The 13,413-nt window shown below is 67.5% G+C and overlaps 1 protein-coding gene across 1 annotated transcript; it reads right to left on the bottom strand.

Moving 5' to 3' along the window:
* Positions 1–3,153: 3,153 nt before the first annotated feature.
* LOC134431273 (growth/differentiation factor 11-like) lies at positions 3,154–13,413 on the bottom strand. The gene is made up of 3 exons (XM_063179253.1): positions 13,062–13,413; positions 6,077–6,450; positions 3,154–3,534 (listed from the first exon to the last, which is right to left on the bottom strand). The coding sequence occupies exons 1-3, from the start codon at positions 13,411–13,413 to the stop codon at positions 3,154–3,156; spliced, it is 1,107 nt and encodes a 368-aa protein (XP_063035323.1).

Genomic DNA, 13,413 nt, shown 5'->3' with positions numbered 1-13,413 from the left:
GGGCCAGTTAGAGCCCATACTGGGACCAGTTAGAGCCCATACTGGGACCAGTCAGTGCCTGGTACTGGGACCAGTTAAAGCCCATACTGGGACCAGTTAGCGCCCATACTGGGGCCAGTTAGAGCCCATACTGGGACCAGTTAGCGCCCATACTGGGACCAGTTAAAGCCCATACTGGGACCAGTTAGAGCCTGGTACTGGGACCAGTCAGTGCCTGGTACTGGGACCAGTCAGTGCCCATACTGGGACCAGTCAGTGCCTGGTACTGGGACCAGTCAGTGCCCATACTGGAACCAGTTGGTCCTGGGCACTGGGACCAGTTAGAGCCAGGTACTGGGACCAGTCAGTGTTGGGTACTGGGACCAGTTACCCCCCAGGTACTGGGACCAGTTAGAGCCCATACTGGAACCAGTCAGCACTGGAACCAGTTAGTCCCGGACACTGGGACCGGTCAGTGCCCATACTGGGACCAGTCAGTGTTGGGTACTGGGACCAGTCAGTGTCTCTACTGGGACCAGTCAGTCCCAGGCACTGGGACCAGTTATTCCCGAGCACTGGGACCAGTCAGCACTGGACACTGGCACCAGTTACCCCCAGTTACTGGTCCCAGTGCTGCCCACTGGGGTGACTGGTGCAGTGCCCGGGGGTAACTGGTCCCAGTTTCCAGCTCTGACTGGTCCCAGTGCCTGGAGCTGGTGCGTTCCAGTGCCCAGTCCTGAACTAGTCCCAGTGCCAGGGGGTAACTGGTCCCAGTGCCCAGCTCAGACTGGTCCCAGTGCCCAGCTCAGTCTGGTCCCAGTGCCGGGGGTAACTGGTCCCAGTGCCAGGGGGTAACTGGTCCCAGTGCCCAGCTCAGACTGGTCCCAGTGCCCAGCTCAGTCTGGTTCCAGTGCCGGGGGTAACTGGTCCCAGTGCCAGGGGGTAACTGGTCCCAGTGCCCAGCTCTGACTGGTCCCAGTGCCCGCCCTCCCCGTCCTGTCCCTTTGTGCCCCTGCCCGTGGCAGCCCCGGGGCCCCGCGGGGTTTTTGGGGTGCGGCCCCGCGGGTTTGGGGCTCCAGGGCCCCTCCTGGACCTTTCCCGGTGGGCACGGGGGGTGTCCCCTGTGCCCCGCCAGCCCCGGAGCCCCCCGGGCACCGACGGGGGGAGCCCCAACCCCGGACTGGCCACCACGAGGGGCTGGAGGTCACCACGAGGGTCTCGGGACCACCACGAGGGGCTGGAGGTCACCATGAGGGTCTGGTGGTCACCATGAGGGTCTGGAGGTCCCCACGAAGGGCTTGGCGACCACCGGACCAGGCTGTGCCCCTTTTGGGGGCTGCGGGACCTCCCCCTCCCCTTCCTGGCTGTCCCCATGCCCGTCCACTCGCTCCGGCGCCACCGGGGCGGTGACACCGGGCGGTGACACCGGGCGGTGACACCGGGCTGTGACACCGGGCGGTGACACCGAGCGGTGCCATCGGGCTGTGACACCGGGCAGTGACACCGGGCTGTGACACCGGGCAGTGACACCGGGCGGTGACACCGGGCTGTGACACCGGGCTGTGACACCGAGCGGTGCCATCGGGCTGTGACACCGGGCGGTGACACCGGGCTGTGACACCGGGCAGTGACACCGGGCTGTGACACCGGGCGGTGACACCGGGCTGTGACACCGGGCGGTGACACCGGGCTGTGACACCGGGCTGTGACACCGAGCGGTGCCATCGGGCTGTGACACCGGGCGGTGACACCGGGCTGTGACACCGGGCTGTGACACCGGGCGGTGCCATCGGGCAGTGACACCGGGCGGTGACACCGGGCGATGACTCTGGGCTGTGACACCGGGCGGTGACACCGGGCGGTGACACCGGGCGATGACTCTGGGCTGTGACACCGGGCGGTGACACCGGGCAGTGACACCGGGCAGTGACACCGGGCAGTGACACCGGGCGGTGCCATCGGGCAGTGCCACCGGGCGGTGCCATCCGCCTGGCACGAGGGGCCCCTTAAGTGCTGCGGCGCCAGGGTGGGGGTCCGGGGGGGTCCCCTCGGCCCCGTGAGCGCTGCGGGGCTGTCACGGAGCTGTCGCGACAAGTGCTAAAGATCCCGAGCGGCCCCGGTGTCCCCCTAAGTGCTGCGGGGCCGGAGCCCCCCGGGCCGGGGCCGCTCCCGGGTTAAGTGCTGGGGGCCCGCGGGGGCCGCTCCCGGTTCCCGGAGCCTCCTCCGCTCCCGCCCGCATCGCCCGGGGCCGGGAGGGAACCGCGGGACGCGCGGGGGGTTCGTTCTCACGTGAAACAAACACAAACAACGCGGGGGGAAAAAAAAATAAACCACACAAAAAAAGAAAAGAAACAAACCCAAAACCCTCCGAGGGCAGCGCGAGGCGAATGTGCGGCGTAAGCGGAATTTCGGCCCCAGCCGGAGCCTCCCAGCAATTCTGGTGTCGCCTCCCGGTGACCCCCGGGCCGCCCTCGCCCCCCGGCGGAGCGGGGCCGGTGCCAGGGCCGCGGGCCAAGGCCGGGCCGAGGCTCCGCTCCGTGCCCGGGGGTCCCCGGGGGTCCCTGCGGAGGGAGCGGGGCGAGCGCCGGCCGGGAGGGCGATTAATAAATAAATAAATTAAAGAAGGGAGGCGGATTCCTCCCGGTGCCGGGGGTCCCGCGGCCGCAGCGAGGTCCGGGGTCGCCCCCCCCCCCGTCCCCTCGGTGTCACCAGCGCCGCTCCAGGAGCGCGGGGAGACGCGGGGTGCGCTCGCTGCTCTTCCTCCTCCTCATCCTCCTCCTCCTCGTGGCGCTGCCGCTCTCCCCGCCACCCGGGGCCGTGTCCCCGCCGTGTCCCCGCGTCGCCACCGCTGCCTGGGGGTCCCGGTCCCCCCCTCCCCGTTCCCTTCTCCGTCCGGTCGCTTTTATTGCACAATGCGCGTGGGATCGCGGGCTCGCTGCTCCTCCTCCTCCTCCTCCTCTCTCCTCCACCATCCAAACCGATTTCAACGCTTGGCCTTTGTCACTTTGCGCTTCCCGCCCCGCCCCGAACCAACAACAAAATGAAAAAAAAAATCAAAAAAAAAAAAAAAAAAGAAAGAGCGGAAAAAATGCAGAGGAGCCCGCGGGGGGCAGCGGGGGCTCGGCGGGCCGGGGCAGCGGCAGGCGGGGCGGCGGCGAGGGAGGCAGCGCGGCTCTAGGAGCAGCCGCAGCGATCCACCACCATGCCGGGGATCTTGCCGTAGATGATCTGCTGCTTGTCGTTGAAGTAGAGCATGTTGATGGGGGACATCTTGGTGGGCGTGCAGCAGGGCCCGGCCGAGCCGCGCGGGTTGGCCTGCTGCACCAGGTGCGTGTGCGGGTACTTCTGCATGAACATGTACTCGCACTGGCCCGAGCAGTAGTTGGCCTTGTAGCGCTTGGGGGCGATGATCCAGTCCCAGCCGAACGCCTCGAAGTCCACGGTGAGCGGGTAGCGGCAGCAGCGCGACTCCGTCGAGTGCTCGTCGCAGTCCAGCCCCAGGTTCCGCCGGGAGCGCTTGTTGTTCTCCAGGACGCGCAGCTCCATGAACGGGTGCTGGGGACAGGGACCGAGCCAGGGGACACGGGGGGGACAGCAATGAGGGGACAGGGACAGCCGGAGGGGACAGGGACAGCGGGGAGGGGACAGGGACAGACAGAGGGGACAGGGATGAGGGGACAGGGACGGACAGGAGGGGACAGGGACCGAGCGAGGGGACAGGGAAAGGGGTGAGGGGACAGGGACAGCAGGAGGGGACAGGGACAGCGAGGAGGGGACAGGGACAGACAGAGGGGACAGGGACAGCGGGGAGGGGACAGGGATGAGGGGACAGGGACGGACAGGAGGGGACAGGGACAGCGGGGAGGGGACAGGGATGAGGGGACAGGGACGGACAGGAGGGGACAGGGACAGCGGGGAGGGGACAGGGACCAAGCGAGGGGACAGGGAAAGGGGTGAGGGGACAGGGACAGCGAGGAGGGGACACGGGGAACAGCCAGGAAGGGACAGGGACAGTGGTGAGGGGACAGGGACAGCAGGAGGGGACAGGGACAGCGAGGAGGGGACACGGGGAACAGCCAGGAAGGGACAGGGACAGTGGTGAGGGGACAGCGACGGACAGGAGGGGACACAGAGGATAAGGGTGAGGGGACAGGGACAGCCAGGAGGTGACAAGGGGGACGGCAGTGAGGGGACAGGGACAGTAGTGAGGAGACAGGGACAGCAAGGAGGGGACGCAAGGGATAGGGGTGAGGGGACAGGGACAGAAGAGAGGGGACAGTGGTGAGGGGACAACCATGAGGGGATAGGGAAAGGGATGAGGAGACAGGGACAGCCAGGAGGGATCAGGGACAGCCGAGAGGGGACACAGGGGACAGAAGTGAGGGGACAGACACGAGGGGACAGGGACAGCGGGGACAGGCAGGAGGGGACCCAGGGGACAGCAGTGAGGGAATACGGACAGTGGCGAGGGGAGAGATGTGAGGGGACAGGGACAGTGGTGAGGGGACAGCGACGGCCAGGAGCAGACACAGGGGACAGCAGTGAGGGGACAGGGACAGCCGGGAAGGGACACAGGGGACAGGGACGAGGGGACAGCAGTGAGGGATACAGGACAGTGTTGAGGGGAGAGTGGTGAGGGGACGCAGGGGACAATGGTGAGGACAATGGTGACACACCGTCCCCGCTGCACCCTGCTCCATCCAGCCCAGCTGTGCTGTGCCTCACGGAGGTGGCAGTGTCCCCACAGAACTGCCACCAGCCCCGTGGAACTGCCATCAGTCCATCGAGATGTCCCCAGCCCCACGGAGCTGTCACTGCCACCCACACCTGTCACCTCCAGGCTGTCCCCAGCCCCACGGAGCTGTCACTGTCCCCCAGCCTCATCCCCTGCCTCCAGAGCCACCCCTCTGGGCACACCCTGAACCGGGGGCAGTGCCACCCGCCAGCCCCTTTGGGGACACCCTGAGCCCCCCTGGGCAGTGCCACCCACGAGCCCCAGACATCCCAAACCTGCTGTCCCCTTGGGCAGTGCCACCCACTGGGGTCACCCCAAACACCCTGTACCCCCCTGGCAGTGCCACCCACCAGCCCCTCAGTTCTCCTTTTGGGGACACCCTGAACAGGGGGCAGTGCCACCCATCCAGTGCCTCTTTGGGAACACCCCAAACCCCCCGTTATCCCCTGGCAGTGCCACCCACCAGCCTCTTTGGGGACACCCTGAACAAGGGCGGTGCCGCCCACCCAGTGCCCCTCTGAGGACACCCCTAACCCCCCCCATGTCTCCCAGTGCCACCTCCCAGCCCCTCAGTGCCCCCTGGCAGTGCCAGTGCCACCCACCAGCCCCTCGGTGCCCTTTTGGTGACACCCCAAACCCCTCGGTGCCCCCTGGCAGTGCCAGTGCCACCCCCAGCCCCTCGGTGCCCCCTGGCTGTGCCAGTGCCACCCCCCAGCCCCTTTGGGAACACCTTGAGCCCCTCAGGCAGTGCCACCCACCAGCCCCTCTGTGCCCTTTTGGTGACACCCCAAACCCCTCTGTGCACCCCTGGCAGTGCCACCCACCAGCCCCTCGGCGCCCCCTGGCAGTGCCACCCCCCAGCCCCTCGGTGCCCCCTGGCAGTGCCACCCACCACCCCCTCTGTGCCCTTTTGGTGACACCCCAAACCCCTCCGTGCCCCCTGGCAGTGCCACCCACCACCCCCTCTGTGCCCTTTTGGTGACACCCCAAACCCCTCTGTGCACCCCTGGCAGTGCCAGTGCCACCCCCCAGCCCCTTTGGGAACACCTTGAGCCCCTCAGGCAGTGCCACCCACCAGCCCCTTTGTGCCCTTTTGGTGACACCCCAGACCCCTCGGTGCCCCCTGGCAGTGCCACCCACCAGCCCCTCTGTGCCCCCTGTCAGTGCCAGCGCCACCCCCCAGCCCCTCGGCGCCCCCTGGCAGTGCCACCCACCAGCCCCTCTGTGCCCCCTGTCAGTGCCAGCGCCACCCCCCAGCCCCTCGGTGCCCCCTGGCAGTGCCACCCACCAGCCCCTCTGTGCCCCCTGTCAGTGCCAGTGCCACCCCCCAGCCCCTCGGCGCCCCCTGGCAGTGCCACCCACCAGCCCCTCGGCGCCGGGCCCCAGCGAGGTGACGGCCAGGTCGTTGCCGTTGGGGTCGAAGGCGTTGATCTCGATGCCCCAGTTGTTGTGGGGCTGCTTGAACCAGTTCTGCAGGACGTGCTTGAAGTCGATGCTCTGCCAGTGGCCGGCGCGCGAGTTGAGCTCGATCTTGAGCGAGCGGATGCGGATGTGGCGGCTGCCCTCGTCCGTGACGGGCTTGAGGCGCAGGATCTGCAGGTACACGGTGGAGGTGTGCTGCACCGGCCGCAGGTACACCCACAGCTGCGCCTTCACCACCTTGGTGAACATGATCTTGGGGCTGAAGTTGAAGAAGCAGCAGTGCGGGTTGCCCTCGATCTGCACCACCGGGTCGGCTGCGGGGGCGAGGAGGGAGAGGAGGGGTCAGGGGTGGGCTTAGGACCCTTGGTGGGACCCCCAAACCGTGCTCTAGGATCCCCAAACTGCGCTCTAGGACCCCCAAACCATGTTCCAGGACTCACTGCAGGGCGAGGAGGGGTCAGGGTGGGCTTAGAACCCTTGGTGGGACCCCCAAACTGTGCTCTAGGACCCCCAAACCATGTTCCAGGACTCGCTGTGGGGTCAGGAGGGAGAGGAGGGGTCAGGGGTGGGCTTAGGACCCTTGGTGGGACCCCCAAACCGTGCTCTAGGATCCCCAAACTGTGCTCTAGGACCCCCAAACCGCGTTCCAGGACTCACTGCAGGGTGAGGAGGGGTCAGGGGTGGGCTTAGGACCTTTGGTGGGACCCCCAAACCGTGCTCTAGGACCCCCAAACCGCGTTCCAGGACTCGCTGTGGGGTGAGGAGGGAGAGGAGGGGTCAGGGTGGGCTTGGGACCCTTGGTGGGACCCCCAAACTGTGCTCTAGGACCCCCAAACCATGCTCTAGGACCCCCAAACTGTGCTCCAGGACCCCCAAACCATGTTCCAGGACTCGCTGTGGGGCGAGGAGGGGTCAGGGTGGGCTTAGAACCCTTGGTGGGACCCCCAAACCGTGCTCTAGGACTCGCTGTGGGGTGAGGAGGGAGAGGAGGGGTCAGGGTGGGCTTGGGACCCCCGGTGGGATCCCCCAAACCGCACTCTGGGGGAGCCGGGACTGGCTGTGGGATCACCCGGACCCCACGCCGGGACCCCCGAGCCCCTCTCAGGGATCCCCCAGCCCCACACCGGGACCCCCGAGCCGCATTCTGAGACCTGGGACCCTCTCTGGGACCCCCCAACCCCTCTCTGGAAAACCCAGCCCTACACCGAGACCCCCGAGCCGCACTCTGGGGCCCCCGAGCCACATTCTGGGATCCCCCCGACCCCAGACCAGGACCCCCGAGCCCCGTGTGGGGACCCGAGCCCCGTCTGGGACCCCCCAGCCCCACCCCGGGACCCCCAAGAGCAGCGGGGTCGGGGCAGCCCCTGCCGGGAGGTGAAGGTCGGGTCAGAGCCCGGCCCGGGGGTCGCCCCCTGACCCACGGCCCCGGGTGGGGTTGGGGGGGTCCCAAATGGGGCGGGGGTCCCGGCCTGTGTGGGGCTCCCAGAGCGCCGCATCTCCCACCCCCCCAAACCCCACACGTCCCACACCTCGGGGGGCTCCCGCAGCCCCCCAAAACCGGGAGGTGACAAAGCCGGTGACCCCCCCCTAGCACCCCTCCAGCACCCCCCGGCCCCGGGGTCCCCCCGAGCACCCCCAGCCCCACATCTGGCTCGAATTGAGGTGGGAATTTCTCCCCCCGACCCCCGCCCCCGGCCCGGTCAGGTTTAATCACCCCCAGCTGCAGCCGCGGCCATTTGTGCGCCGGCCCCGCGGGGGTCGCGACAGCGCCAATGTCGCAAATGGGGCTGGGGGCGGCGGGGACCCCCCCGAATGGGGCTGGGGGCGGCCGGGACCCCCTGAATGGGGCTGGGGGCGGCGGGGACCCCCCCGAATGGGGCTGGGGGCGGCGGGGATCCCCCCCCGAATGGGGCTGGGGGCGGCGGGGACCCCCCCGAATGGGGCTGGGGGCGGCGGGGATCCCCCCCCGAATGGGGCTGGGGGCGGCGGGGACCCCCCCGAATGGGGCTGGGGGCGGCCGGGACCCCCTGAATGGGGCTGGGGGCGGCGGGGACCCCCCAAACACCCCCGGAGAAGCTGAGGGGGGGGGTTGGCACCCGAGGGTGCGGGGCCGGCGGGACCTGGGGGGGAACCTGGGGGGCTCCAGGTGGGATCTGGGGGCTTCGGGTGGGGACTTGGGGGTTCCAGGTTGGAATTTGGGGGTTCCAGGTGAAGATCTGGGGGTTCCAGGTGGGAATTTGGGAGTTCCAGGTTGGAATTTGGGGGTTCCAGGTGTGGATTTGGGGGTTCCGGGTGGGGATTTGGGGGTTCCAGGTGGGATTTTGGGGGGGGTTCCAGGTGGGAATTTTTGGGCATTTGAGGTGAGGATTTGGGGGGGCGTGGGAATTTTTTGGGGGGTCTCCATCTGGGGATTTGGGGGACTCCAGGTGAAGATTTAGGGGGGTTCCAGGCGAGGATTTGGGGGGGCTCTAGGTGGGGATTCAGAGGCGACTCCGAGTGGGGATTTTGGGGGGTCTCTAGGTGGGGATTTTGGGGGGTTCCAGGTGAGGATTTTTGGGGGGTTCCAGGTGAGGATTTTTGGGGTTCCGGGTGAGGATTTGGGGTCTCCACAAGCCCCCGAGGCCCCTCCTCGGTGTCCCCCCTATCCCGGGGGTCTCTCTGCCCATCCCGGGGGCTCGCTGAGGGGGGGGGGGGGCGTTGCCAGGACGCTCCTGCCGTCTCCATGGCAACGGGGGATAAAGGTTACCGGGACACCGGGCACAGCTGGGGCCGGTGGGGAGGGGGCGGCCCCGGAGCCCCCCCCGCTCTTTGTTCGGCACCGGGGCCCGAGCGCTGCCCGGCCCCCCGCGGGTCCCCGTGTCCGTCCGTGTGTCCGTCCCTGCGTCCCCCTGTCCGTCCCTGTGTCCTTGTGTCCGTCCCTGTGTCCTTGTGTCCCTCTGTCCGTCCCTGTGTCCCCCTGTCCGTCCCGGTGTCCTCGTGTCTGTCCCTGTGTCCGTCCTTGTGTCCCTCTGTCCATCTCTGTGTCCCTCTGTCCGTCCCTGTGTCCCCCTGTCCGTCCCTGTGTCCCCCTGTTCATCCCTGTGTCCGTCCCTGTGTCCCTCTGTCCATCCCTGTGTCCTTGTGTCCATCCCTCTGTCCGTCCCTGTGTCCCTCTGTCCATCCCTGTGTCCTTGTGTCCGTCCCTGTGTCCCCCTGTCCGTCCCTCTGTCCGTCCCTGTGTCCCCCTGTCCGTCCCTCTGTCTGTCCCTGTGTCCTTGTGTCGCTGTCCCCGCGTCCCCCTGTCCGTCCCTGTGTCCCCATGTCCGTCCCTGTGTCCTTGTGTCCGTCCCTCTGTCCGTCCCTGTGTCCCTCTGTCCATCCCTGTGTCCTTGTGTCCATCCCTCTGTCCGTCCCTGTGTCCCCATGTCTGTCCCTGTGCCCGTCCCTGTGTCCCCCTGTCCGTCCCTGTGTCCCCCTGTCCGTGTCCCCCTGTCCGTCCCTGTGTCCTTGTGTCCATCCCTGTGTCCCCCTGTCCGTCCCTGTGCCTCTGTCAGTCCCTGTGTCCTTGTGTCCATCCCTCTGTCCGTCCCTGTGTCCCTCTGTCCGTCCCTGTGTCCTTGTGTCCGTCCCTCTGTCCGTCCCTGTGTCCCCCTGTCTGTCCCTCTGTCTGTCCCTGTGTCCTTGTGTCGCTGTCCCCGCGTCACCCTGTCCGTCCCTGTGTCCTTGTGTCCGTCCCTCTGTCCGTCCCTGTGTCCCTCTGTCCATCCCTGTGTCCTTGTGTCCATCCCTCTGTCCGTCCCTGTGTCCCCCTGTCCGTCCCTGTGTCCCCCTGTCCGTGTCCCCCTGTCCGTCCCTGTGTCCTTGTGTCCATCCCTGTGTCCCCCTGTCCGTCCCTGTGTCCTTGTGTCGCTGTCCCCGCGTCCCGCTGACCTTGAGCCCCCCCGGCCCCCCCCCCCCAAAAGGGCCTCATTAATCTCCCCCACCCCCCCCGGGGGTCGCGGGGGTCACGGGTGGCCCCTCGGGGGGGGGCTCGCAGCCAATTAACCCTCGCGGCTCCGGGAACCCGAGAGCTTTATGGCCCATAAAGCGCCTTCCCCTCCTTCTGTTCAGGAACCATAAAAACCCCCAATTGCCCGGGGGGGCCAGCCCAGAGGGGGGAAAAAGGGGAAAAAAATCAAAATAATAACGGAGAGAAGCCCCCTCCCCTTTCTCCTCCCCTCCTCGGGTGCATCCGGACCCGCGGGACCCCCGGCAGGAGGGGAGGGGGCTCTGCCCTTTATTTTGGGGGGCCCCGAGCTGCCAAAGGGGCGGGGAGGGGGGGCCCGAGGCCCGGGGAGGAAAACCCCAGCGTGTCGTCAATTTTATGGGTAATAAAATTTCAAAGCCGCCCGAGCGCATTTAATGCCTGGGAAGGAAATTCGGGGAGGGGGCGGCAGCGCCTCGCCCCTCCCTCCCTTCCGCTCCCCCCCCCCCGCCCGGGAGCAGGTGGAGAAAGCCCGGGGGAAACTGAGGCACGGGGGGGCGGGGCCGGGCATGGCTGTGTCCCCGTGGGGACCCCCTGGGACCCCCTGGCTGGGCTGGGCTGGCCCCAGCACGGCCCTGCTGTCACCGGCACCCCCTTTGTCACCCCGATGTCACCCCCGTGTCACCCGGCTGTCATCACAACCCTGTTTGTCACCCCGATGTCACCCTGGTGTCACCGTCACCCTGCTGTCACCCTGCTGTCACCCTGCTCTCACTGTCACCTTGTTTGTCACCCTGTTTGTCACCCCGATGTCACCATCAACCTGCTGTCACCCTGCTGTGGCCTCGCCGTCACCCTGCTGCCACCCTGTTTGTCACCCTGCTACCCTGTTTGTCACCCTGCTGTCACCCTGGTGTGCCCCTCTTTGTCACCCTGTTTGTCACCCTGCTGTCACCCTGCTACCCTGTTTGTCACCCTGCTGTCACCATCACCCTGTTAGTCACCCTGCTGCCACCCTGGTGCGACCCTCTTTGTCACCCTGTTTGTCACCTTGCTGTCACCCTGTCACCCTGCTGTCACCCAGGTCACCGTGTGCCACCTGCCCCGTGTCCCCAGTTTGCTCCCGGTGCCCGGTGCCAGGTCCCAGTGGCGCTGCTGAGCGGTGCCAGTGCCCGGTGACGGTGCCCAGGTCCCCAGTGCCCGGTGCCAGCTCCCAGCACGCAGCGACCGCGCACGGTCCCTGCTGCCAACTCCCAGTTCCAGTCCCAGTCCCAGTTCCTGGTTTCAGTCCCAGTCCCCAGTCCCCAGTCCCAGTCCCAGTTCCCAGTTCCCAGTCCCAGTTCCCAGTTTCAGTCTCCTGTCTCAGTTCTCAGTCCCCAGTCCCAGGTCCCAGTGCCCTTTCTCCATTCCCAGTCTCAGTTCCCAGTCTGAGCTCCCAGTCCCTGTCCCAGTTCCAGTCCCCAGTCCCAGTCCCAGGTCCCAGTGCCCTTTCTCCATTCCCAGTCTCACTCCCCAGTCCCAGTCCCCAGTGTCCTCCCAGTCCCAATCCCAGTCCCAATTCCAGTCCCCAGTCTCAGTTCCCAGTACCCAGCCAGGTCCCAGTGCTGGTGCTGGGCCGGGTGCTGCTGCCAGCTCCCAGTGCCTGTGCCCAGTCCCAGCTCTGTGTCCCCTGTCCCATCTCCCAGTGCCAGCTCCCAGTCCCCAGTGCCGGCACTCAGAACCAGCTCCCAGTCCTGTGTTCCCAGTCCTGTGTTCCCAGTCCCAGCTCGCAGTCCTGTGTTCCCAGTCCTGTGTTCCCAGTCCTGTGTTCCCAGTCCCAGTCCCAGCTCCCAGTCCCAGCTCCCAGTCCCCAGCCCCAGCGCTCTGTGCCAGCTCCTGGTTCCCAGTCCCAGGTCCCGTTCCCAGTGCTCTGTCCCCAGTCCCAGCTCTGTGTCCCCAGTCCCCAGTCCCAGCTCCCAGTCCCCAGTCCCAGCTCCCAGCACTCAGAACCAGCTCCCAGTACCAGATCCCAGTCTCCAGTCTCAGCTCCCAGTAACAACTCCCAGAACTCAGAACCAGCTCCCAGTCCCAGTTCCCGTTCCCAGACCCAGCTCCCAGTCCCCAACCCCAGCACTCTGTGCCAGCTCCCACCTCCCAGTCCCCAGTGCCAGCTCCCATTCCCACGTCCCAGTCCCCAGTCCCAGTCCCCAGTCCCAGTCCCCAGTCCCAGTCCCCAGTCCTGTGTCCCCAGTCTCAGTTCCCAGCACTCACAACCGGCTCCCAGTCCCCAGCTCCAGTCCCTGGTGCCATCTCCCAGTGCCATCTCCCAGTCCTCTGTCCCCAGTGCCAGCTTCTAGATCCCAGTCCCCAGTGCCACCTCCCCAGTGTCCCCAGTGTCCCCATTGCCAGTCCCCAGTTCCAGCTCCGCTCCCCAGCTCGGGGCCCCTCTCCCAGTCCCAGTTCCCGGCGCTGTCCCCTCCTTGTCCCCTCCTTGTCCCCGCAAACGCGAAGCGTCCCCGCGGGACCCGCACGGACCGGGGGGGACCTGAAGGGCCCGGAGGGGGCTCGGGGACCCCCCGAGAGGGTTCAGGGACCCCCACGATGAGCTCATGGACCCGGAGAGGGACTCGGGGACCCTCGGGAGGGACTCGGGGACCCCCGGGAGAAGCTCAGGGACCCCCGGAGGAGGCTCAGGAACCCTCGAGAGGGACTCAGGGACCCCCGAAAGGACTCGCGGACCCCCCGGGAGGAGCTCAGGGAGCCCCGACAGGGACTCGGGACCCCCAAAAGGACTCAAGGACCCCCGGGAGGGACTCGGGGACCCCCGGGAGGGGGGGGGGCTCGGTGAGGACGGGGCGCCCCGCGGGACCATCGGTACCGAGCACCGGGCAGGGCAGCGGGAACCGGGGTGGGGGGGGCTCCGTGCCGGGGCCGGGGGCCCGGGGCCGGGGCGGGGGGGAGTCCTGCGGCGAAGTTTGCAGCGGAACAAAGGGCGGCACTGACTTTCCTGGGCCATGCTGATGACGGTCTCGGTGGTGGCGTGGTACTCGTCCTCCTCCAGGTACTCGTCGTGCTGCAGCGAGTCCCCCTGGAAGTCGTGGAGGTCCAGGAGCTGCTGCAGCGGGGGGGCCTTGGGCAGCAGCTGCTTCACCACCTCCCGGGTGATGTTGGGCGCTTCCTTCAGCCGCAGCTTGCTCAGGATCTGCGACTTGATGCTCTCCAGGCGCAGCTCTTTGCTCTGCCGCCGCCACAGGCACACGGGGCAGGCGGGCTCGGGGGCCGGGGGCTGCTCCACCGACCCCCCCCCCGCCACCGCGGCCACCAGCGAGCCCAGCAGCCACCACAGCGGGGCCAT

Source organism: Melospiza melodia, chromosome 31 (assembly GCF_035770615.1).
Source record: "Melospiza melodia melodia isolate bMelMel2 chromosome 31, bMelMel2.pri, whole genome shotgun sequence".
NCBI classification, from domain to species: domain Eukaryota; kingdom Metazoa; phylum Chordata; class Aves; order Passeriformes; family Passerellidae; genus Melospiza; species Melospiza melodia.
This window is presented reverse-complemented; position numbering and strand designations above follow the sequence as displayed.